General features: G+C 38.0%; 3 protein-coding genes across 3 annotated transcripts; 2 read left to right on the forward strand and 1 right to left on the reverse strand.

Annotated features, from left to right (window-relative positions):
• Window positions 1–168: 168 nt before the first annotated feature.
• LOC124449089 lies at window positions 169–1,891 on the forward strand. Its single transcript, XM_047000034.1, has 6 exons — window positions 169–260; window positions 342–667; window positions 741–888; window positions 1,033–1,237; window positions 1,467–1,712; window positions 1,863–1,891. The coding sequence occupies exons 1-6, from the start codon at window positions 204–206 to the stop codon at window positions 1,889–1,891; spliced, it is 1,011 nt and encodes a 336-aa protein (XP_046855990.1). The 5' UTR covers window positions 169–203.
• Window positions 1,892–15,676: 13,785 nt separating this feature from the next.
• Window positions 15,677–17,867, reverse strand: LOC124449090 (verrucotoxin subunit beta-like). Its single transcript, XM_047000035.1, is given in 1 exon segment — window positions 15,677–17,867. A coding segment is annotated over 1 exon segment (2,190 nt). The 5' UTR covers window position 17,867.
• A 3,883-nt stretch (window positions 17,868–21,750) lies between these two features.
• Window positions 21,751–23,387, forward strand: LOC124447643. Its single transcript, XM_046998614.1, has 3 exons — window positions 21,751–21,908; window positions 22,230–22,364; window positions 22,452–23,387. The coding sequence occupies exons 1-3, from the start codon at window positions 21,845–21,847 to the stop codon at window positions 22,907–22,909; spliced, it is 657 nt and encodes a 218-aa protein (XP_046854570.1). The 5' UTR covers window positions 21,751–21,844; the 3' UTR covers window positions 22,910–23,387.
• Window positions 23,388–23,759: the final 372 nt, after the last annotated feature.

Genomic DNA, 23,759 nt, shown 5'->3' on the forward strand with positions numbered 1-23,759 from the left:
GTCGTCTACGTCGTTCGGTGCTACATTTTTTCGCGAAAGTCATGGATGAGATAGTAAGTGTCGAGGCAGTCAGAGATCTAGTCGTGAGAAAATAGCTGACGCACAATCAAATAGGCGAGGAACTGCGACGAGCAAATCCTGGTGTTCGAGGTCTAAGCAAAATGAGTGTGCGACGCTTTTGTTCTGCACATGACATTCACCGCATGTCGAAAGTTACAGACCAAGAGCTAGATTGTGCTGTGTCTGTAGCCGTTTCACAGGTAATTTTATTCAATAAAACAATATGGCTTTATCATGCTTTTATAATCATTATTCAAGGTTTTTTTGAAACACCTACGCAGGTTGGCCCAACTTATGGTCGCAAGATGATGAAAGGAAAGCTTGAAGCTGCAAATATTAAAGTTAATGAAAAGCGCCTTTCAAGGTCACTTCATAGAGTTGCACCAGATTATTGTCAACAAAGAGAACAAAACACAGCAAAGCTATTGAATCCAGTGCCATACAGTGCAGATTACTTTGGTCACAAACTTCACATGGATCAAAATGAAAAGTTGGTCATGTATGGGTGCACGACAGTCTTGGCAGTTGATGGATACAGCAGCATGATTATGGCAGCTGCTTCGATGCCTGTGAAAAATAATGTGAAAATTTATCGCTCTGTATTCAGGTGTCAAATGAACTTTTTTGCCATGTTCATAGCATTATTGAGATCTATATGTTTTATGAACATGTTTCTATAGGCCTATTATTGAACAATATGGTGTATGGGACCAAGTTCGTGTTAACTGTGGAAAGGAGTTTTATCTCACTTTGTTTGTGCAACAAAGTTTGTCTGCACATAGAAGAAACACGCTTCGAATACCATACAAACAGACACCATCTACCAAGGTTGCATAAATATTCACTGTTGTATTATGAACTCGAAATATTATGAAGTAGTATTCTATAGCCCTTTGTTTATCAGAGTCCTACTCGCTTTTAGCATTAATTGTCTGCAGTAACAATTTAGTAATGTTTGTTTTTATATTTAAGAACCACATGGTTGAACGGCTTTGGGTTGAAGTGAACGGCAGGATTAATTACCCAATCAAAACCCAGTTGAACAGGATGGCTCAAGAAGAGCTAATTGATATGGTCAACGTTGTTCATCAGTTCTGCGTATCTACCATAGTAATACAGGTTGTTCAGGCTGGAATACAAGAGCTCCTCCCAGCATGGAATTGTCATACCATTCCAGGTAAATTATTAATGACAAATTGATAATCATAACAAAAAGGTAGCAGAAATTTAACAAGAAAGAGTCTGACATGCTACGGCAACAAGTGACCACCCAAATCTAATCCAAGCACCTCTCCCCCCTTAAAAAAGGACCCATTGTGAATAATCCCCGACTTCATCAGGATGCCCTATATCTTTCATTTTACCATGTTATCAGTAACAAAAATTTTCATTCTTTTGTTGTTTAGGAAAAGGTAAGCCAGAAGAGCTGATGAACAACACTTACAGGGGAGTATGTGTACTTCACGGTACTGAAATTACCCTTCCTGAGATTGCTGTTCAACAGTATGAAAGAAGTAGGGGTCAAATAAAAAGTTTTGGTAATTTTGGAACTGATCCCTTACTGGAATTTCAACATCTTCAAATAATCAGAGACAAAGAATTCAAAAGCCGAAACCCTAGTTTTGCTACGATATTTAATGAGATTGTAAATAGTAAGCCAAATTCCTTTTTTAATGCTGTAATTAGTTTTATTAACATTACAACACACCTTTCCCCTTCAACATAAAAAATAAATATGAAAGAAATATACATTGTAATAACTCTGATAGTTATAAGTCTGCGTTTATTGTGCTATCTCTCAGCTTACACGTTCGTGCTCTACATGTGCTAAAATAAAGTCATGCCTCAGTGAATGTCAATCATATACGTAACATAACGGAAGTTTATAGCGCTAATTATGTGCATATATTACATACATAATCAACTGTTACTTTTATTTTATGGCATTAGTGCATGGCTATATCAGACAACATGGTTTTGAGTTTGTTCCGAATACATAATTTACTCATTATTGTCTCCTGCGAGTTCTCGAAGACTGGTAAGGAATTCATCTATGCCAACCAATCGAAATGTGTGTGAGTAACCCCGGTCAGCTCTGCAGTTTAGAAAGCATTTGTCAAAGACATTACTACCAGTCCCATACCACAGTTGCACACAGGATTCGCATCCTATTATTGAACCACAACATGTTGATGCCAATATTGGTACATCCATAGGTGCCTTGTGACATATCTTGCATGAGAAATAGTCTTTCACTAAGTTCTTTAAAGCCATAGGAACTGTGTTCTCTTTGCTAAATTTCAGAACTTTTGAAAGTTCTGCGTTGTTTTCCTTGAGCACTTTTTGTATTTCATTCAATTTATTCAAAATTTGAAGCGCACCAATAGATTTTTTGTTTCTTTTTCATACACTGCTGATAATCTTCACTGTCCTGCTCCTCTGAATCAGAACTGTGAATAATTTCTGCTTTGCTTCTCCTTTTTCTTTCTGGTTTCTTCACTGCATATATTTTTCTTGAACCAGTCTTCCAAAAGGCAGTGCCTTAAACAAAAATTTGTCATAATCTATTGACTATGTGATTACTTTGTAAAGTTGATAATCTTCATGAATTTGGCCTTCATGATGAACATTTCAGTATGTATCATATCGTTTTGGCAAACTACAAGTAACATGACAATATTTGAGAATTTTACCTCTTGTTCCTGGTTCATCAATATATTGAAAGCCACCATTCGATACCAACATCAAGTTGTTCTCGTTGAAGTTAGTTTCGGCCATTGCCAAAAAGTGTGCAACATTCGCATACTCTTCTCGATGTATTGGTATAAACGTTTGCTTGGGGCTGGAAGAATTGATGACGGGCTTTCCAGTCGGTGAGAGATCGGCGAAAAGCACTTTCACCGTTGCTTTCGGTTTTACGCTGTTGCTCTGGCTTGCATTGCTGCAGAATCCAGAGCTTCCTTCCGTTTTCGATGCGTTTAAAGCCCATGGCCTACTAGCGATAGTCGAGAAAGAGTTGGTCGCGAAGGGGAAGCACCGAGGATAGCACGCGAACCTGGACCGTTTTCTTCACCCGCAACTTCGAAGCTTGTTCCATCATCGAATCCAACAAAGTTAAATTTTCCGCTGTCGTTTGGAAACTCCAGACGCGTCCCAAACTCTTCCTTAATGGGAATTGTGCTTGGAATGAACTGCAAATATAAGTTGAAAGTTCTTGACTTACATGATATTACATCAAGTTATTTTGTTACATTTGTAATACATACGTTAAAATATCGTCCTAATCGTTCTGCTGTTACAGTGGACTTTCTCATATTCACTTCTTTCTCGTTACAATTAAAATTGTACGATGGATCCATTGCGTAAATTGCGCTATCTGCCATTAAGGTTTCCCAGTTGACACACGTTGACGAACTTGGAGCAATGTCAATGCAGAGCAGTGGGTGAATGAAATGTGCCGGTTGTGGAAAGGCAATGCCTTTACTGACGTGACAGGGAGACATACGGTAGCAAAGTACTTCCCGTTGCACCACTCACACATACTAATCAAAACGAACAATGGAGTCAACTTCCTACAATCAGCATAAGTAGGAAATGATAATTTAATTAAGTGAAATCAAGGAACTTTTGCAAAGAAGTAGGAAGCTAACACGTTGTTGCTCTTGATCAAGGCGTTTGGGAGGTCAAGGTTCACGTCCTTTGCTATATGTCTTTGTTACTTAATTCTTATTGTTACTCTGGCTAGTAGAAAAATGAAATATTTTGTATTTTATTTTAGAAAAAGTGTTGTATCATTAGTGTATTATAATTTTTCATTGCAATTCTCTAAACATATGATATTCATTTGGTTATTTTCGACATGCGGTGAATATCATGTGCAGAACAAAAGCGTCGCACACTCATTTTGCTTAGACCTCGAACACCAGGATTTGCTCGTCGCAGTTCCTCGCCTATTTGATTGTGCGTCAGCTATTTTCTCACGACTAGATCTCTGACTGCCTCGACACTTACTATCTCATCCATGACTTTCGCGAAAAAATGTAGCACCGAACGACGTAGACGACAGCCAAAATGTGCTGAGATATTTTATATCGATCATAATATCGTCATAAAATAAAGTTCTCAAATGATCGAACGCTGTAGACTTTGACTCCCCGTTCGGCCATAGGAAGTCTATGCACAAAGCAATGTCGGATTAAACTTATAGCAAAATTTGATGGATTTCAGAATGCGTAAATTGGTAATTCATAGGTATATTTCAACAACTCAAAATCAAATTTTTAAAGTGGATTTTACTTTTATATTAATCAAATGAAAATTGAATTCGCAAAAAAATGTGAATTCAATTTTTGAAAATTGAATTCAGGATGTGAAGTTAATTAAATATTTGTATTTGTGAATTTAATTTTTGAATGAACGAAACGCCCACGGAACGTTATTAACGCGAATGCGCCATAGAATTAGATGAAAACACCGAAAGAGCTTGCGGATCACCCGCTTTGATGGCGTCTTACTAGGAGAATCTTGTGGAGGCGACTTATCTTTATGAGGTTCTACGACCACAACTTTTGGTTCTTTGGGCGAAACAATTTTAACCGGAGGTTGTTGTTGTTGTTGTGAAGGCGTGTTAAATCCAACACCCGTTGAAGCGACATTTAACCAAGACACTTTTAGAAAAATATTAAAAATATTTTTACGTTTTACATTTATAAGCCTTTACGGTGATAGTATTCTATTCATAAAAAAAATTTTAGATTTAAAAACGCTTTATATGATAAAAAAATTATTCCTACCGCGCGCAGAAATCTATTTATTTTAACTTTTTTTCAATCAACTTCGTTTTCCGGAGCAAAGTCCGAAAATCTTATTTGAATGTTTTTTTCAAAAATTTAAAATGAATATTTTTATTTCATTCTCTTATGTCAACAATGGATGATGAATACGTAGAGTTTGTAAGCGAATTTTTTAAATTGTCTATTTACGATCAAGAAAAAACCATATCGTTTTTAATCGAATATGCTTAAATAGATATGAGAGAAAGAGGTGATTCACCACCGACAAATTTTCCTTTACATAACAGCTTCGAAAAATATTTAAATGATGAAGATTCAAGCGAACAAGATAATTTAGACGAAATTAGCGAATAATGTGCATTGCACTATTTCAATGTATTAAATTTATTTCAATATACACGCCATGTTTTATGCCTCTTCTTTAATCGTTTCCAATATATTGTATTTCGAATTATATTTCAAACCTCGAACGGTCTTTTTTAGAACATCTTGAGCTGTTTTCTTAAGCGTTATTAAATCTTCTTCATCAACACTATTCGAACCTATATTACGTTCTAAAATACGAAGACATTTTTCAATAACTACCTCGTTCGTACTTCGACCACGTCGTTTACATTCCTTTATCAACATTTTAAAGACGCAAACATCTTCTTGTAATTCCACATCCATTTTTTGATTTTACACGTCATTTTCAACATAAATATACAAACGACTTCTTCTTGTCAAAAAATCTCTACTTTTTTATCAAAACAACGCTTTGCGGATTGATGACGTCATAACGCGAAGCGTTTACGCCATACCCAAGACTATAAAAGCATGCGGAAATAAATTTTTACGTCGGTCGCTAAAACGCATTCTTACTAACACCATCCGTCCGTGCGCTCTAATTGGATGACGTCGTCGACTCGTTCAACTCATCAGGAAGCTTCCATTATATCACGTGGTCGTTGATTGACCAATCAGAACAATCCGTGATCGGGAAAAAACAAGGTCGGAAAAATTGGGAAGAAAAAACGTAAAATTGTTGGGAGGAAGTATTGTTTTTGGTATTTTGAGTTAAAAGTAGGGAAAAATGGCGAAATATTGTCGTTCTATGGTGTAATGGAGCGCTGTGATTGGTGGATTGTTTGTAAAATGCGTTTTTTGCGGCCGACATATTTGGGTGGTCCGAAAGGACAATTTTGGCGGTGGGGGATGGGGGTCCTCAATTTGCTCTATATCTTAAGCGTAGAAATTTCACAATTTAAAGTTTCTTGTGATTCTTTCAAATCATCAACTTCGCGTTGCAATCTTCGTTTCGAAGCGTTCCCTTGTTGCAGTTCTTCGTCTATATCGTCCAATTGTCAATTCGTCTGACGAAGTTTCTGACTTGTCTTATCGTACTGAAAAACATAACACATAAAACTTTCAGCATTGAGTTGCACAAAAGCCAAAAAATATAAACAAAACAATTGAAATTCACGTATGAAAGTTTGTTTTCAAAGAAACAGATATATATATACTGCATCACAAACATCTTGCAAGCATTTTAACAACTTTTGACCTGGAGTGTTAAAATATAGTGGTATAAACAAATTTGGAAGCACAACTCAAGGGTTTCTTACGACCACAGAAAAAGAAACTTTTCAAGACATTAACAGGAAATTAAAAAAAAATGGGCATTGATAGCATAGCCATTAATCATGAAAATTATCGCCAAATTTAACATCCATATTGGTAGCCAAATCCCCGAATTGGATTTACATCTAACATATCAAACTAAAACAGGGTCTAAAGCTGTTCCTGCTTAACACCATGAATGCAAAATCGTGTATATGATGATAATTATTTACCTGTTCTTTGTACAGGTCAGCGTGTCTACGTTCCCCCTCGATTTGGATGGAGATTTCCCGCACTTTCTTCAATCGTATAAAAAATGGTAATCAAAAAGCAGTAGCTAAAGGTTTTAGGGGGGGTGTTCTCAAAAGACATGCTTCCTAAAGAGCCTCTTAAAGCTGAAGAAAGCGTTATAAGACTTTCTTACAAGAAAGCGTACTTACAAGACCTTCTCGATGGAGGTGGGACTCACTGGGTTTGCGCCTTTGCTGATGAGTTCTGTGTAGATTACTTTGACAGCTTCGGCTTTCCACCACCTAACGTAGTTAAAAAGTGGATGGAACGGTCAAAACTTGTTGTTCTCTATTCTTGCAACGGGATACAGGATCAGCGCTCCAATATGTGTGGGTGGTACTGCCTTTTCTTCTTACACGATCGGGTTCACAATCGGTCTGCGACAGATATTCTGTTAGATTTCGATTCGCGTCCTTCTCCGCATAACGAGCGTATTGCAAAACAGTTTGCTAGAGAAACTCTAAGAGCGCGCTAATAATTAACATCGCGATGCATTTTTCACATCAGACTAAATTTTTGTGCATTGTATAGAGATGGCCATCGCATACTGTTTGTACTGTAAGAAACGACAACTTGTTGTCAAAGGAAAAATCGAATATATAAAATGCCAACCTAAGCTCACGGGGCGCTGCGAGTCTGTGACAGAGGCGTCTCCAAGTTTCTTTTTAATAGTGAACTGCTGGATAAAAAAGGAGGGAGAATAAGAGGTTTGAATAGTGCGCTTCCATTGGGTATTAATCCAATTGATTTGGCAATCAAAGCCGCGAATAAAATTGATAAAATCAGAAAAGCTTTGTGAACATAACACATCAAACTAATATATAGTCAAGTGAAAATGACGGTCGCGTTTTGTATGCGTTGCAAAAGACTGCAATCTATTATAAGTGGTATAGTTGTAAGTCATAACGGCAACCCCAGACTTGCTGGGCGCTGTGGTGTATGTGGTAGTGCTGTTTCTAGGTTTCTTTCCCTAAGTGAATCTCCTCTTAATGGAGGAAAAATAATCGATTCTACGGACGGAAGCGTTGAGAAACGCCTCGCAGACGCGTACTACAGTCCTGCGGGGTATTGGCGCGGCCGTGCTGCTATCCCAAGACTGGCTAAAGAGGCGGGCGTCGGCAAGGATGTGGCTTATGAATGGCTAACAAAACAGGCCATCTGGCAGATCTACTTGCCCTCACCAGCGCGAAGTGCTATTCCCCGACCTTAGTTTGACATCAGCACCCCGAATGAGGTCCACCAGGCCGATCTCTTGTATCTGCCCCACGATCGAGTCGGAAGACGCACATTGACGGTCGTCGACGTAGCAAGTCGTTATAAGGAGGCCCAGGCGATCACAGACAAGACAGCGACCCAGGTTGGGAAGGCGTTAGAGTCTATTTATGCCCGTATCTATTTTTGTTACCAGTATCATCGTGAGCTGGCTGAACCGGAAATCGGAACAAAGAATGGGTATTAAGATTACCTGAGGTGGTTAAAGCGCTCAATAATGAAACTACTCGTTTGACGGGCGAAAAGCCCTCCCTTGCGATTCGGAAGAAGAGCGTCAAGGCCAAATCCGCTGCGCCGGCACTTTGTCCAGTTGGTTTCAAAGAGCAACGTTTGCCATTGGATGTTATGGTGCGGTACTTGTATGTGCCTGGCGAACTCGAGGGTGGCGAACGACGTAGGGCGACCGATCGTATCTGGAGTGTGACCTCCATCAGGTCGAGCTGGCTGTGGTTGAGGGTGGGAAGCCTGTGTTGTATTATTTGAGCGATGGGCCTAAGCACGCGTTTGTGCGCGAGGAGCTCCAATTGGTGCCCTTTGTGAACGAAACACGGCCGGCTTAGTCGATGGGGTTGTTTCACTCTTTTATAAAAGCTTTCACTAACAGGTACTACCTTGCGCTTAGCCGTGGAGCAGCTCTTCTACTGTAATTATTAGCATAATTACACATATCATTTATTATTTATTCATCTGCGGCATCGGCTTCCCTTTGCCCCTATGCTAGGGTAGAGTTCCCATCGGCCGCGATCCAGCGCTTCGTGTCCAGCGGGCTCAACAATGTATTGTTGACATGCTCGCCGAAGATCTGATGCCCGCGACTGCGCAGCATATCCATACCCTGGCGGAAGCGCTTTACTTCAAAGAGCTACTAGTTGTTGGCGTCGTAGTACTGGATCCAGCTTTGGGGCTTCCCCGGGTCGTAGTCTGCCACCTTGGGGTTGTTGGCCTTGGCAAAGCGCCTATTGGCAATGCTGATGCCGCCGCGCAGGCCTTTCTCGATGAAGAGATGCATGTCGATGTGGGTGAGCAGCTCGAGCTCCACCCCTGTGTGCTTGAGGATAGCGTCCCAGCTTAGGCCCGAGCTCGAAAAATAGTGCGCTAGGTATTGCTTGTATCGCCCGAGTCACAGCTTTCGGAAGTTCTCGAAGACGTCGACGAAGAGGAGGACATCAGTGCGAAGGTAGAGGTCGTGGTAGTCGCCGAGGCTTGTGCAGCCGAAGGCCTCCCAGACACTTTTTCCGTGGGCGTAGTCGCCGTCGGTGATGCCTTTGCCGGTGAGTTTGCTGTAGAAAGCCTCTTTCGGCAGGAGGGATTCCTCATTAAATCTGGATCAGCCGTCCATATACTCGTAGCGGTTGATTCCCTTGCGGAGCAGGATGGTACGCCTATTGGGGTTTGGCTCGAAGTCTGCTGTGATGCGTATGTCTTGTGGATCGCTGGCTTTTAACAGGCCATCCAGGCTTAAGATAATGAACTGGGCGCTGATGATATATCGAAAATAGCCGATACTGAACGAGATGTAATTCTCAGCGTTGTTGGGGATGCAGGTGACCTTCCCTTCAGTCGCTGCAATAGTCTGCATGATGAGATGGCTGTCGTAGCCCCGCAGGTTGTGAAAGACAACCGGTATGGTTGTCGTCTTTGGATTGAGCCGCAACTTAAGGTTGCACTCATTGTGCACCGCACCTCGGTACTTGCCACTAATGTGGTAGGGAATTCCTTCGAGGGGATTGCTTCGGACGTGGCAGTTTGTGGCTTTCTTGTGTCTCCCGCAGTCGTTTCCTGTCATGTGCATAGGCTCAGGATTAGCCAAAACCGTCTTGATCTTACGCTCTTCTTCTTGGAGCGCTTCCAGGAAATGCTTGGCCTCGTCAGGCCCTCGGTAAAGCTGCGGCGGCTGCGTTTCTCCGTCGGAACGAACGACTATGTACGAGTAGCCGCATGCCTCGTGTCTGGAAGTTTGCTGTGTGCCTCTCTTTTCGGGGTTAAACGGGGGGCCCTCGGTCTTACGAAACAGGCTATCGAAGTCTGCGTAAATTATGAAGGGCGCTTTCAGCTGCTTGTGGTAGTTCTCAAAGCGGATTTTGTCTTTTTTTCCGGGGGTCGGCATTCTGATGGCAACCGCGGCCTGGTTGATGCCTCGACATTCAGTCATATGCTCTACCAACAAATCCTGTCTGGTGAAGCCTTGAAGGCAACGCTCACAGAAGTGCAGCTGATGGTGGCCACTCTGGTTGAAAAGGCGGTTGAAGTCCTTGATCCAAGTGTAGTGGTGTTTCTCGGGGATTTTCAATCCAAGAAGAGGAAGAGATTCACAGTCTTGCGAGCTCTCTCTACTTTGCTCAGACGGAAAGGAACGATGCCACCTTCCCACCGGTACACGTTGATAGCAAGGTCGTTCTGACGCTCTACTCGTTCAACCTGGCAGAGCGGTGTGGGTGCGCTCACTCCCGCAAAGTCAAGGCCGTCTTCAGTGGAATACCTTCCCGGTCGTTGTGGATTTCTAGCTGCGGGAAACAGTGCAGATCTGAAAGATCAGAGAAGACAGTCGTCGTCTTTGTTACTCACGTTGACGATCGCCTTCTTATTCTTGACTGCGGTGGGGAGAGGAAGGTATGATCCTCCACGTAAAGGCAGGTAGTAAGCGATGTCAAACCAGAGTGTTTTGACACGATCCACCATCCACCCAGACCCTTCCCGAGTGAACTTTCCCAATCTTTCCAGGATTGTTGGGAAGGATTCATGTAGGGCTGGCGGAATCTCTTGAGCCTGTAACAGCGTGATCTGCTCTTCCAGAACACTAGTGCTTGAAGCACTTCAGTACCATTTGCTTCATCCTTCCGACGCTCAAAATCTACAGCCAACTGAAACGTAACTCCTCGTCGACCTAATAGCTCCTCGACAAGTTTACGTTTGATGTAGGGCTGAGCGCTTTTGAGGAAAGCCATCAAATCGCGTTCGGAGGGGTGTCCCTTCGGCACTTGCTTTTTCCACGCTCTCAGATGATAACCATAGCCTTTGTTTCCTCCCACGTAAGTTCCGTAGGTGGTGGGGGAGGAGCCCTTGTGGGGCGTCGTGCTTTAAATTCAGCCAGAAGCTCATCAATGTATGCGTCCATCTCATTATCGGTAGGCTCGGCGGGCCTGCGCTTGCGCGATTTGGATATAGGCGGAGTGACATTTCTTGGCGTGGGTATTGGGGCAGCGGGCGCCTGAAGAGCCTTAAGAGAGGCGTTCAGCGCGTGTCCGCTGATTACACCTCGGTCATATAGTTGCAGAAGTTTCTCGACAGTATTCATCTCAAGTGTCGCAATATTATAGTGCTATATCCTACGCGAGATAATTCTCTAAATCGAAATTAACTCAAAATGTCGAAGTTAATTCGGCGAGTAGTCTAGTATATCTCTTTCTTGCTTGTTTCTGTTAATAAACGAGCTCATGATGCACCCTATCCGCACCGCAGGCTTGACAAAGGATAGTTTCTGCCTGTGTTCCGACGCCAGTGTTACGACATGGAGCTTCGCCCACATGTGGTGAGCTTTCCGGGTAAAAACCACGTACACTTCTTCTTGCCCTGCCTCATGGCTGTCGAACGTTTGGATATACTCTATGATATTATATCTCTCTAAATAATAGACCCCGACTGCCGGTCGCGCGGGCGCGGGGATGGGCCAGCAGTCTTTGGCTCCTGCCGTTGTCCTGGGTTTGACCTTCGCTGTAATTATGCTAGCAAAATTACAAGAAGTACGTACGCGAGCTTGGGCTGGGGCGCTTAGATTTGTGTATACTAGGTCCCAAACTTTAAAGTGTGCTAGCTGCAATGCTTTCTCAATATGAAGTGTGCTAGCGGCAACGCTTTCTATACTACTAAAACCCAAAAATATTTCAGGTGTGCAAAGACATAACAAAAAGAAAAATTCTAGTATGCAGCTTTGAGATAAGAGTTATTGTGCAATGTATGTATAAAAGATGTAGAAAGTATACACAACAAACGTTGGTCCAAACATTTACGCAATAATACCACGAAACTTTTATGTGAACTTTGTTTATACTCTAAAATCGTTGCTTATGACTTCATATAACAATCGCAATAATTCCATAAAAAAGTCTTACATTTTGCACCTTTTCTTCGAGCTGTGAGCAAGAAGTCTTTGATCTCATGAATTTCTTTAGGCTTCGGTGAAAAGAAGACAGGGTCAACAAGTAACAGTAGCAAACTTGTAGAGGGGTGAAAACATAACTTACCATTTTGTTTGGCAGGCACAAAGAAGTTGGCCTAAAATGAAATGAAAGTGAATGAAAATGAACAAAGCAGCCAGGCCTTCTTTACTTGATCTATGAGCCCACAAAACTGGGGAATATTTACTGTAGCCGTACTTGGTGTGGGATCTACTTTTTTAACCGCTTTTCAAAATGGTGCAGCAAGCTAATTATTTTTTTATTAGTTAAATTTTGAAGCAACAGTAAAACTTGATTTCTTTAGAAATCATTTTTACCGTGAGTGAGCAGTGAACACACAGTTAGCCAGCACGTTGGCCATGCCACTCCTCATTGACCGAGTTAATGCTGAAACACAGAAGGCAGTCGCTTCAGTCGTGCGTCTAAAGCAAATAGATGCGCACGAGTCATTCGCTTGAACGCCAGAAACACACATGCAGCGACTATTAAACATGGCGGAGATTTCTGTTTGTTACAGATACAGACATCACTTAAACTTTTTATTTTGGCCTTTATTATAGTTACTAATAGATGAATATTTACTCAGTACAAACTTCTATGTGTAGAAAAGAGAACAAGCCAGTTAAAACACGCCAATATGATCATAGCCCATTATGCGTGTATCGTGGACAATCTTATTCTGTGCATTTAGGTTGTGCATTATGGTTCCAGTTTGTAGCTCCTACTGTGCCTATTTGATAAGTCATATAAAAACTGAAAGATTCCAGTGTTAACTCACTGTATATTGCCCTCGTTTTCCAAGGCATAATCTATAAATTCGTGAGTCATATTCATTTCTGTGCTCCATCCCCTAAATCAACAACTGGGAGGGCTTCCCCACGCCACTGGCCATTATAATGTGTAAAGAAGCTTTTGCGTAGAAATATCGGTGAGACAAACTCAAATTTACAAAATAGGAAATCGATCGTAAGGCATATCGTCTTCACGTAGTCAGTAATATTTCTTACAATTTACATTAAACAAATCAACCCATTCTTACTTTAACGTCTTTGTCTTTTTCAGGTTTAATGATGGTGTCTAATTTTGGTCTTTAGTGCAAGAAATAAAAATATAATATAGAAAATACAAACGTGACTATACCCGAATTCATATTAGGTTCTTGATTAGTACTAAATACATAAATGATTTTGACAGTAGGAAAGAGAAATGAAAAAAGTTTGTGAAAATGTCTGGTTTATAACTGTGTAAAACATTTAAAATAATTTATTAGCTCATTCGCTGTATCAGAGAAAATCATGAACTAGGAATTATGTGCAAGGCCTTTCAACGTCTTCAGTGTTGAACAAAGTATTATGTCTGCGTTTAAAGGAAGGCTTTAAAAATTAAGTGATCCTAATTGTCAAAGATTATTGTTGCTTGCTCTGCAGTGTTGATTCTGAAGGACGCATTTTGACGTACTACTCAGTCTTTTAAATGAGAGATATTTGTTAACTTTGATGTAAAAAAAGCTAAATAGAGCCTTGTATGGAAAAAACAAGACTTTGGATAAATCAATAGACTAATATTCAATAGTTTATTTATTCAACATCTATACTGAAGTAAGAAATCTTGAAGCAGATTTTGAGCTCTATACGGCTACAGGTGCAGTAAGTGACAAAATCTTCGTTTGGGTGTTTGAATGTGAAAACAACTAAATGATCATGAACTGAGACTCAGAAAAAAGTGTTTTAAATTGCGGATATGATTAAGTTTCAAATATTCTTGTCAGGGAACTAGGGTCAGTAGCGGATTACTAAATACTGGGCCTGTAGGCTAAGACAAAGTCGTCGGCCTTTAAGCGATATCTATTCTCTCATCCAGTTCAGCTTTTTTTTGCTTTTTCACTTCGTGTTTGTAACCCCCTAGGGCAAAAAATGGGTTAAAGTTTATTTTAAATTTCAAACAAAATTTCAAAAATCATTGACATGGTCAGGGAAAAGGAGAAAGCCATGCAATATTACATGAGTTCTGAGCATTGTGCATTTGATCAGTAGATTGTACTGAAGCCATTTTCTCTATGCATTCAATTGCTCCTATGAAATTTCATCAGCATTAAGCCTCATTTAGCTGGCCTGGACTAACAAAAACGTCCAAATCCTAATAATGTCTAGATAAACGGGCTTCTCGAAAGCCCAGGCCTGTAGGCTTAAGCCTTCTTACCATATTGGATAATTCCCCCTGACTAGGGTGTAGTTTTGATGGGGTTGGGCGATAAAACTTTAACTCTGCAGTTTGTGTTGACTCTTTAGATAAAATGCTCATTTACAGTTTCAGATTTAAAGATAACTTATTGAATAGAAAACTGAAAAATTACTTAAGCACTCCATACAATGCAACAAATTTTTTGCTGACATTAAACCTTTTACAATGGAAAAGATTAAAAAATATGTAATTACAGCGTTTTCAAAATGAGGGAACTAGATGCATAAAACACTGATATAAGAGTTTTTGCTACTTTCTTTTCAAACTTTCTGTTCTAATATCGGTTATGCCATAATTACATCAATGCTGACGGAATGCATATCAATTAAGAAAAAAATGCTACAACCTATGTTATATTTGTAATTATATACTTATGACGGGACACACGCAACACAAACTCACACAAATTATTAAACGCTACTGTACTGACAATGAGGTCAAATTTATATTTACCCCCTTCAAGGTAAAATCTTATTTCTTGTTTTCAAATCCACTTCCTGAACTTTGTAAATCTTTGGTAGTTTATCAATTAAAAAATACTGAAAAAATTAGAAACGCATGCAAAGTTTGCCTTGTGATCGTAATTATTATCTTTTATTTAAACGGAATAAATTTCAAATGTAGAAAATACGATCATAAAAGATCACTCTGCATGTATTTTTCAACTATGTCTTTGTTTTATCCTCATTTTGACAACTTATTATAAACACTTTGGGAAAACTTCTTGCATTCGCATCAGTAATAGAATTAAAAATTCTATTAAAACCATTCATTTCTATATTCCAAAACATAGCGCCGTAGTTGTCGTCGTCGTTAACACACCTATCTAACATAAAAACACTTTTGTTGAATATGGAAAACAATGTCCCTATTTGATAATCACTTAGTCCCTCAGATATATTAAAAACACTCGCAAAAGCTTCACGATCCCGGGAAGGGCAAACTTTGTGAACAACAAATTTTGCTCGAATCTCATTACTTATGTCGATGATATGCCTCATCCAAATGACATCTTCAATAAAATAGAATCTCGCATAAAAATGCCCCATTGAACGTTGAAATCTTCAAAAAAATTTTTTACTGGAGATGTGACCCCATGTTCACCCAACACGAAATCTATTATGGTGATGTTAAAAGGAACCTAAAATAAATAAGAAATTAAAAAACGTCAGCAGAAAATGAGGTAAAGAGAGAAATTTCATTAAAGAGGACGATAATTATGATAAACAGAAAAATTCAAATTGGTTAAACTTTAAATACTTCCATGTGATGCAAAGTACAAATGAAGACTTCGCACTCTTTCCTTTTATGAGATTTGTTATAAATCAGTTGAAGACGGAATTTATCCTCAAATTGTACACCAAATATGTAGTTAACCATGGTATTTGCAAAATCAGCTCTTCTACTAAGGTTAGCCTTAATGGAAACCATTAAAATAGCTTTATGTGGCTTGCTCACATTGTTTAAAAAATATTCTTTATTGTTGAGATTCACTTCGAACCTGCAAATCATTTTATCATCTCGATATTGGAAAACACGACTCAAAGGAAGACCATATATTGCAGGTGCACTATTTCCTGAAGGCTTTAGGAGTTTGCAGAAGGGAAGTATTCTATTGCTTTCAACTCCATATGAGAAAGTTGTCACTGATAAAACTTCACTGCACTCACTTATCGGAATTGTATTAAGAGCACAAACTTTTATGTGATAGGTGGTTGCTGGTTCAAGATTTGAAAGAACAACTGTTGGTTTGTTTGTACCATTCCATTGTTGTTCGATGTGTGGCCACGTATCTAAGCTTTTGTTATTGGTATAGAAGATTTTGTAACTTTTTGCAAACTCTATGTTCGTTTTTTTCTCATCCCAAGAAATTTTTAAGGAGTTCGGGCTTGTTTTTAGGACTTCCAGGTTTTTCGGCTTCAAACTAGAGCTCAAATTATTGTTTACAAGCTTACCATTTGCATACAGCGAAACAAAAGCACCAGTTTCACCATGGGTACCCAAAGGTAAAGATTCTTCTATAACAAGAAATTTGATATCATCATTTTTTTCATGAAATGACTTTAAATTTTGAGAGATTTGTCTGGCATCACGGATTTGCTTTCGCTCCCAAATCTGGCCTATTTTAACATTTTCATTTTCTATTGAAGGATAGTTTTTATTTTGGTAAGCATCCATGCTAATTAAATGGTGATCTTCTACCCAAGAAGTCTTGAGAGTAAAGGAAACGATATATTTAATTTTGGCATCCATCAAGAGATCGTTGATATTATCCAGACTGCCATAAGAGGTTTCGTCAAACAAATCTAATATATGTTGCAATTGTTTTACTTCATTCTTTCTATCTTCCAGCCACGCTTATAAGGATCGACAAGAGAAAGGAGACTGTTCTTTTTCTTTTATAAGCGAAGCAAGCTCTTGCTCTTTATTGCTGTCTCCTCTTACCTTAGGAAGAACTGACAGCAATTTTTCTTCAAAACTGGATCTGTAGTGCTCAACATTTCCAAGAAATTTAGTTATCTGCTTCTTCAATTGTGGAAAGTTACAACAGATATTGTTATGAAGAAGATCATTACATTCTTCTGTTAAGAATATTAAATTTTGAAGTAATTTAGACGTTTGAGTTATCAAATTTGCGCTTATTCCACTTGCTATTTTCTGAAAACCTTTATCCATCTTATTCAGGGGGTATAAATATACTTTAATCGGATCTGCCTTCTCTCCTTTTTCGCCAATGAGCGAGGGTAATTCTTTGTAGACTTTAATAGCTTCCTCGAAGTTAGTTGGACTCTTGTTCAGACGAAAGTCTCCATACATCTTGCATCTCATACTCTCTTTATATCTCCTTTGTTCTTCAGTAATATCAACCGAGCCATGACCACCAATCTCTACTCCTGGTAGAGATTTTACTAAAACCTTCATATTTCCATTCACTTTCTCTACAGATTCATCCTCTGACACTTCATTTTCAAACACAAAGAAAGCCTTCGCACCGTACAAAATGCCAACCACAACATCAGTAGCTTCAACTGTATCAAATACATCAGGATAGTCAGTTTGGTCTTTACCAAGATGCTCCATCGTCAGTTGCTTTATTTCTGTAGTTGTTTCATAGTGTAACACCACACTGGAATGTCGCTTGGACGTCTTTGCATCGCTCAAATATTTAGCAGAACCTTCTACATTCACCAACCCTGTCAGAAAACTAAGCTTAAGACCTGCTTCTATTTTGAGGGCACTTGTTTTGTCATCGATCGAATTTTCTACAAAGACGTTATAATTTGTATATGGTTTAGGATGGATGCTAATAGATTCGCTTAAATGTTTATGTGACCATAAAGTCTTTCCCATTACCAGTTTCTCGGAACGGCGATCATAAAGCATTCCCAACTGGAATGGGCGGCCAAGGGCAGGTATTTGGTCTTTCGCCCTCATACTAAAACAGAAAATAGCACTATTTTAGATATAAATGTGTTTACTGTGTTTGCACAGGTGTATGCAAACTGAGTAGACCTTTAGGAGAACTCGAGAGCTGATCAATGGAATCCCAAGACCGAAGGTCGAGGGTTGCACCTTCTCAAGATTCTCATAAACGTCTCAGAAGATTGCATAAGCTAGTGCAAACATGAAAACATCTTTATATTTCATTTATAAAATAACAAAAATGCGAAGCAAACAAAATGTTTTAATATTCTTCTGACGCGTATTCATGATTGATTTGCAAATTCTCTTTGATTGATTGATTGAGCTCACATTGTTTTGCACAGGCTAATGCAAACACAGCTCTAGACCAATCAGCGCACGTGTTTCATTGTGTTTATTTAATAATCATTGTTGCTATTCACAATGTAAGCATTATCAGCTCTGATTGGTAAACTACATTAAGATAATTCTTCATATCGGCAATTATAACGTCATATGTACACATAATAGTTTCTACAATTATGGATGCCATTAAAAGCCGGTTTTAAAACAAATCAAATAACAGCAATGTTAACAACAGTTTCTAAAAACGATTTCAAAGCTTTTAAACGAGAAGGTTGCGAAAAGCAATAAAGAGTGGCAAAGCTGGTTTCGAACACATTTGCAACATATTTAAACGAGACGAGCCTGAATAAACCGTCTGGAAAAAACAGATTATCGAAGGTTTGAAAAATTTTTATATTGATATGTTTTAATAATGCTATATAAAACAATTGTTGAAATTTTTTTGCATAATGTCAAAAATTATTCAGACCTCGGTCAATGTTGTCCGCATCAGTTTCACTTTAGCGGTTAACATTGATCTCAGTCTTAATAATTCTTCATATCATTTTCAACCTCATCCAATAATTACTTAATATGCTCGTTTTAAATTTATAATAAATTATGCACTGTTGGTTTGTATTGCACTGTGCATACATTTGTTAAAATATAAAAATCAAAGAAAGGCGGAAATATTTGTAAAAGGAGAGGAGCAACATTTTTGGGAGTTATTTCGGGCTACTTGAGTCAGAAGCTTAAGTTGCGTTTGCGTGCTACATTACTTAACATTTTTCAGCCACAACTTCTTTCCAATCACATTTTATTTGGTTTATCATCGATGTAGATCTGGTTTATTATTGAAATTTTGGAGTGGTGCAATATAAAGAAACAATTAAATAATAGGAAGTTGTCTTGGGCCGTAAATTTCATATTTCCACGAACAAAATCAACGGCAATGTAATCTTGAAGGGACTACATGCTATTTAGTCACACCCAACAGTAAAACGATAAAAGGAAGATTTTGATTGGTTGAAGGCTTTGTGTCAGTCACGGGTAATTTGTAAAATTTTGCGACTTGGCCTGAAAATTCAAACTTGCACTTTAATAAGCTTGCGCTTACTTTTAGTAGCCCAAGTACTATTTTTCTAATTTATACGCAACTAGCAAATATACCTAGCTATATTTCTTGTAAAAGTATCAGCATTGTCTTATGCATTTCAAATGGTGGCATGTTAAAATCATGATATGCATATTAACTAAGATTTTCGATTTTCAAGCGAGAGTAAAACTGAGTCCATTGAACGTAGAAAATGAGTTCGTAACATTTTTAGGTCGTTTTGCATGGTTGGTTTGTAGATGAGTTGGCAAAATTAAACGGTTTTGTCAGTGTTTTCAAAAATTACATTTAAAGAATTAAAATGCATGCCTGTAATTTACACTTCATGACAGATTTCTTGTCAAATAGATATTTCGCGACTGACAACATGTAATAAGACTTTTTCCTCAATCGCTATGACGAGAATTTACTCAAGTATTCTTTCGACGCAATCAAGTAAGTCTACATACAGTCTTTATTGTCAAAGCTCTTTGTCGGCATACAAAATCATTGTTAAAGTGTTCTTCAAACATACCTTGCTATGATTATAGTCAACTTGCAGAATATATCAGAACGTTTACCTCAGGAAATTTACTTCCTTTTCTCACAATGAACTGCCTGTTAATTAAGAAAAGTAATAAACGTTCACAATAATATCCCCTGAAATGACGTTTGCCACGCAAAATATACATTAAACATGTCAGGCAACGTGTGCATTAGTAAAAAACGTTTCATACAAACTTTCGTACCACAAATAAATCAATTTTTTTTAGGAATATTTTTGCTTCAATGACTCAATATACAGAACTTTAATTTACTTTATTTAGAATAGTAAGGCTTGGTGATATATATCTATCAGTTATAAATTTAGCTTAGCTTCATTAACTATTAATGACTTTACTTGGAGTGATAATTTATGCCATTATCTTGTTCTTTTAACTAACTCAATTCAACTTCAAATTGCCACAAGCAGTTTGAAGTCGAATGGAGTAAATTAAAAGAACAAGTACAGCCGCTACAAGGGCCATTTAATATTTTAATTTTGACATGCTATACACAATTGTTGAATTTTCGTATTTCTTAACATGCAAAAAAGTTTTTAGTTACAGCTTCAGTTTTTTATTTCATTGATAGATTTAATTTTCCCTGTCAAGATTTTCTGTTAATAAAAACGATTTTCAGTTTTAACTAGAAAGAACGTTGAAGAATATTCCCTCAATTAGGTACATGTTCTTTGTACAGAAGCTTAATTATAATATAACTTTAATAACATATGCAAAACGCGTGCTCTGATTGGCAAATCCTAAAATTAAATTTAACATTTACTAAACGGTTTCTGTGTTTGGATCGCCTGATCCAAACCACAATATAGAGATCTACAGTAGGTCCCTATCGTGTGCAAATGGCTGCTGTGTATTTAATTAGAGTACGGGCTGCCTTTAGCCATTTCATTATTCCGATTGGTCAAAAAAAGCATATGACTGGCTACTACCATGATAATTACATGCGTAATGAGATATGCGTGGCACAAAAAATTCACTGGAGTGGTTCTACTGCATATTCACTATACTGAGATCCAAATACGCGGGATTTAAGTTAGAGCAAAGAAAAGCGCGCTGTTCACCGCTATTTTTAACCCGAGCAACAACCCCAAGAGTTTGGATCAGGCCTTCTAAACGTATGAAACCGTTCAGTAAATGTTTTACATAATGATAACCAGAGAGTAATGTAGTAAACTTCATTTAAGCAAACGAAAATATGAAAGCTAAATTCGCCCAAGAGAACGAAGCCGTAAACTTGGTAAAGAACGAAGTGAAAACTTCAATTACGTAGATAAAAACATAACTGCATTCGTCAGTTTCATTATGAGGAAAAATCAAACTGAGCAAACACCAACAACAATGATCTTAGCAATCCACGTCTCGATAAAATAAAGATTTCTTTTACATAATTAATTTTATACATTAACATATAGCTATTATATGTAAAGGATGTTTCAGAAGCACCATACTCATTTTCCTCCAATTTCTTGTTGTTAAAATTTACAAATTTATCGATAGGCGACATGCAAAACCGTATTAAATAGAAATTCACGCCCCCAAAGATTTCGCATGAATTCATACGCATTTGTTATGGCAAGGTAAATCATTGTCTCCCGCAATATTTTGAAGTCTTTTTGATAAACTGTTTCGATAAAATGAATTTTCAGTAACGTGGCTAAGTTATAAATAAACACGTAAGAATAAAAACTCCTGTTGTATCACGTTTTCACTCAATGTTCATTTGCCTTAAAAGCACAACAAAAACGGGGAAGTTTAAAAATTGCCAACAGAAACAAAGAGCATTTTGTCTTCGCCCAATGAAATCTCTACTTTAGTCAAATGTCATGAAGAAGTTAAGGAACATTTACATAAGAAAGGTGAATGACAAAAAGTTGCTGAAGGAAACATACACAAAAGCCATGATGAAAACATATCTGCATTCGTAAGTTTCATTCAAACAAAGTTTCCTTTCAAACAGTCAACCAGGCAAGAAAAAGAAATTTGGTGAAGTTGAAAAATCATAGGCAAATAATGCATCTAGCATTTATTTTGGTCACATCATTTTTTCTGATCATTTGCGTCAAAGCACAGACCAAGTGAAGCACAGCTTAAGTACAAATGATGAGTATATGAATGTGTAAGAATATTTAAATAATGATGGAGAAATACGAACAAAACTCATCTCTATTATCTTTTCGATTTATTTTATGTTGCTTTTTTATAACTACCTAAATTGGTAGAGATACAACCCTTTCGATCTTCCAGTAAACATTTAAACATATGCACAAGCTACGAAGCGTTTTTTGTATTTTAACTGTTTCATTCAACCATCTTTAATCCACAAGACTTTTAAAGAATCAGAATTTACTACCGCAAAATCGAAGTGTCGTTGAAACGAGCATTGTCTGATTTTTGTAGGAATCAAATTATCATATGTATACAAAATGTTGGCCAAATCAGTATCAAACATACAGAGTTGCTCTTCAGCTTTGTGACAGAGGATATTGGAGGACTTATGGTCATCGCAAAACAAACTACAGTCATCCAGCAGGTAATTAATTGGAGCAGGTTTTTAATTTCAAGCACAAGATATTTCAACCTTTGTTTTATTTCATATATCGATCACGATCGAAAACAGGAAAGTCTTGCAAAGATATTTTAACAAAAAATACATCAGCAATCTCTGGAGTCTACAAGATCCAAATCAAAAATAATAAGCCGTTCACAGTATATTGCGACATGGAGACACAGAGAGGAGGCTGGACACTAGTTTATAGCTACACTTTTACAAACTACAGAAGCTTTAAGTTGTCTAGCAATGCTGTAATCCCTAGACCTAACTGGCCTGCTAGTAGTGCAACAGTTCCAGTTTCGAAAACTCCTCCACTAAGCAAATCTTTATTTGGAGCAATAGATTGGAATCTTTGGAAGGAAATTGGAAGCGAGTTCATGGTGACGTCAAACATTAATCATTGGATTGTTTGTCAACCTGGAACTGGAAGTTTGGTGGCGAAAAAAAATGGAGTTATATCATGTCGAAATATAAAGAATGTTCCTTCTGCCTGTAAAAACAGGGCTCCTTCGTCCATCAGCTGATTTTCAACTGGCCCCGACTTTAAAGGCAGTAGCTTGTTTTACTTTTTCGAAGGCAGCACAACCACAAATTGGCCTACACACGATCCATGTTGCAGCAACCAAGGTAATCAAAAGAAAGGTGTTTCTGATCCTCAAGGAAACATTTATATTCGATAGATGTAACAAACTGTATTTATCATTATTTCAATCTCGTAAATTTGTTTCCTGTAAGCAGTATAATAAACGATAAGCGGAAACAAGTAGTCACAAAAATCAGCATATCATTAAATGTGTAGTTTACTTTTAAAACTGAATGAAACATATTCCAAGAAAGACATCTTGCTAACTCAAGATATAAGTTTTGCGGATACTCCACTTGAGATCATTTTCAAACTTTCATATAATAAAAATTAATGCCCAACATAAAGCTTTAATTAGAGCCATTGAGATAAACCAAAAGTTCTAAAAAGGTTATAAAAACAAATTTATTTGCAACTCATCCCGCCAACCTCCTAATAATATACTCAAAGACAATAGTCTTCACTTTGTAGCACAAAAAAAAAGCAATTAAATGTAATATCTACAAGCTTTTGTTTGGGGTTGCCCCCCACCCCCAAAAAAATAACCTTAATGGCGCCACTGCTACCTTTACATATGATAACACTGCACATATCTAAAAACACAAATTGATGATGAATATACTCGATTTTAATTTTGTTCGTGATAATCTTGTGAGCCTGCAATGTATTTGAGAGCAATAGTAGATACTTTCTACGTAACGGTAAATTAGATCCAAACTATAAACATGTGTTTGAACGGAAACCTTTGTACTTGGTAATTGATACTAAGGCCATGTCCACACGTATACGGA

This window comes from Xenia sp. Carnegie-2017, unplaced genomic scaffold, assembly GCF_021976095.1.
Source record: "Xenia sp. Carnegie-2017 unplaced genomic scaffold, XeniaSp_v1 HiC_scaffold_23, whole genome shotgun sequence".
NCBI lineage: Eukaryota > Metazoa > Cnidaria > Anthozoa > Malacalcyonacea > Xeniidae > Xenia > Xenia sp. Carnegie-2017.